Here is a 1,633-nt window from a genome sequence, read left to right as displayed (position 1 = left end):
CTCGGACTGGCTCAGTGGTTAAGCTGAGAACTTACTGGCCAGAAAGTTCTTGGTTTGAACCCTAACATAAGCATCTCAGCTGATTCTGTCTGACTGTCTCATCCCCCTCGTGCTTCCTTGGGGTGGCATGGCAGCTGGGCACTGAGACAGCTGACAGCTAAAACGAGAGAGATTGCTTCTCAATTTTTCCGTATCATCCACTACACATTGCTTTTTTCCACAGACTTTCGTGTTCTCTGTGCAACATGTTCACAAGAGGTCTCTACTCTGGTTTCCGTCCGTTCTTACGATTTTCATTCACCCGAGCACTTCACACTCAGTCATGGGAAACCTTTCTTGTGTCCAAACCCAGTTCACATGTTCTCCACGTTCAAATTAACCGGCCTGAAAAACGAACGCCATGACAAAGTTTTGGAAGTACGTTTGTTCTGGCCGCTCAACTCACCATACGCGTGTGTAGGGTAACAATGCAGCTTTTCAAAGCGATCAAAACGGACAAATCAACCCGCGTTGTTGTGCTTTCTGCACAGGGCGAAATCTTTTCTGCTGGTTTGTATCCCACGTTTCGGTCCATTCTCTTCAGGCATGGATTTAACTGAAATTCCGTCTATTTTCGCCGAGGCACATTCAAATGATGCGGCTCGTTTCGCTTTGGCTCTGCGCCGTGTTGCTGAAGACTTGCAGGAAACGTTCAATTGGTTGGAGAAGGTATGCAATCGATTTTCCCCCCGTACGCTCATGTCGTTTGTTATCAGTGCAACAAACCCGTGATCGCCGCTATTCACGGTGCTTGTGTCGGCGGTGCTGTGGATATGGTATGTGCTGCGGATATCCGGTACGCGTCCGAGGATGCCTGGTTCCAAGTGAAGGTAAGAACTAGCACGGAATTCCTATTGACAGGCTGGTCGGCGGGCTGCTTTTTCTAACCGAACTGGGCCACATAAACACTCCCTCTTCACCGGGGTTCGGACCATGGCTCAAGGGCTTATTGATAACTACGAAAAGTCTCAGTGTCCAACTGCCATACCATCCGGAGTAAACATGAGAGCTGAGATACTGCCAGGTAGCCCAAATCTTGACAGGGAAATTCGAGATGCAGAGGTCGGGTTCGGACCATGGACCTTCAGATCAGTAAATTCGCGCTCTAAACGCTTAACCGGTTGTACTGTCAAGGTGCAGTGGGTGGCTCGAGATGGTTCGGTGGTTGAAGCGCAGACCCGACCCCAGATGCTCTCGAGGCTCTGGCAACCTGGCGGTATCTCAGCCCTCGCGCTTTCTTCAGACACCGAAAGGGTATTACAGCTGAACCAGGGGGGGGGGGAATGCAAGAACTTACTTTATTTTGTCAGTCTCGTATTCGCAAGTGTCACTTAATTCCTAATCATCGGAGCATGGGATTTAGGTTTTGCCTTGAGACGACCATAACGGATTTGATACAACCGACCAGTTTAAATCAAACTTACATCATCATCATCATCATGACATCAGTGTTCGACACCGATGCTTCACTGCCGTAAAACTTACAAGAGCAATAATAAACTGTTGTGGTAGCAGGATGGTTGATTTTTGGGTAGGATTCGAATAAGGCGTGTAAAGTGTTCAGCGGGAAAACGAAGCGATTAGTTCATTTTAC

The 1,633-nt window shown here is 48.3% G+C and overlaps 2 protein-coding genes across 2 annotated transcripts in view; one reads left to right on the top strand and one right to left on the bottom strand.

The window, feature by feature from the left end:
• Positions 1-225: 225 nt before the first annotated feature.
• T265_15446 (hypothetical protein) overlaps positions 226-1,633 on the top strand; it is a gene marked incomplete at both ends in the record, with an annotated part of 6,604 nt that continues 5,196 nt past the window's right edge. The window contains 4 exons of the mRNA XM_009178139.1: positions 226-417; positions 474-549; positions 584-708; positions 756-869. Of these exons, the coding sequence (XP_009176403.1) occupies positions 226-417; positions 474-549; positions 584-708; positions 756-869 (507 nt within the window). The remainder of the gene's footprint in view (positions 418-473; positions 550-583; positions 709-755; positions 870-1,633) is intronic.
• Positions 501-1,633, bottom strand: part of T265_11472 (hypothetical protein) — a gene marked incomplete at both ends in the record, with an annotated part of 15,457 nt that continues 14,324 nt past the window's right edge. The window contains one exon of the mRNA XM_009178138.1: positions 501-853. Within this exon, the coding sequence (XP_009176402.1) occupies positions 501-853 (353 nt within the window). The remainder of the gene's footprint in view (positions 854-1,633) is intronic.

The sequence above is a fragment of the Opisthorchis viverrini genome, assembly GCF_000715545.1.
Source record: "Opisthorchis viverrini unplaced genomic scaffold opera_v5_502, whole genome shotgun sequence".
In the NCBI taxonomy this organism is placed as follows: domain Eukaryota; kingdom Metazoa; phylum Platyhelminthes; class Trematoda; order Opisthorchiida; family Opisthorchiidae; genus Opisthorchis; species Opisthorchis viverrini.
The sequence above is the reverse complement of the archived record's forward strand: the minus strand, read 5'-3'. Positions and strand labels throughout refer to the sequence as shown.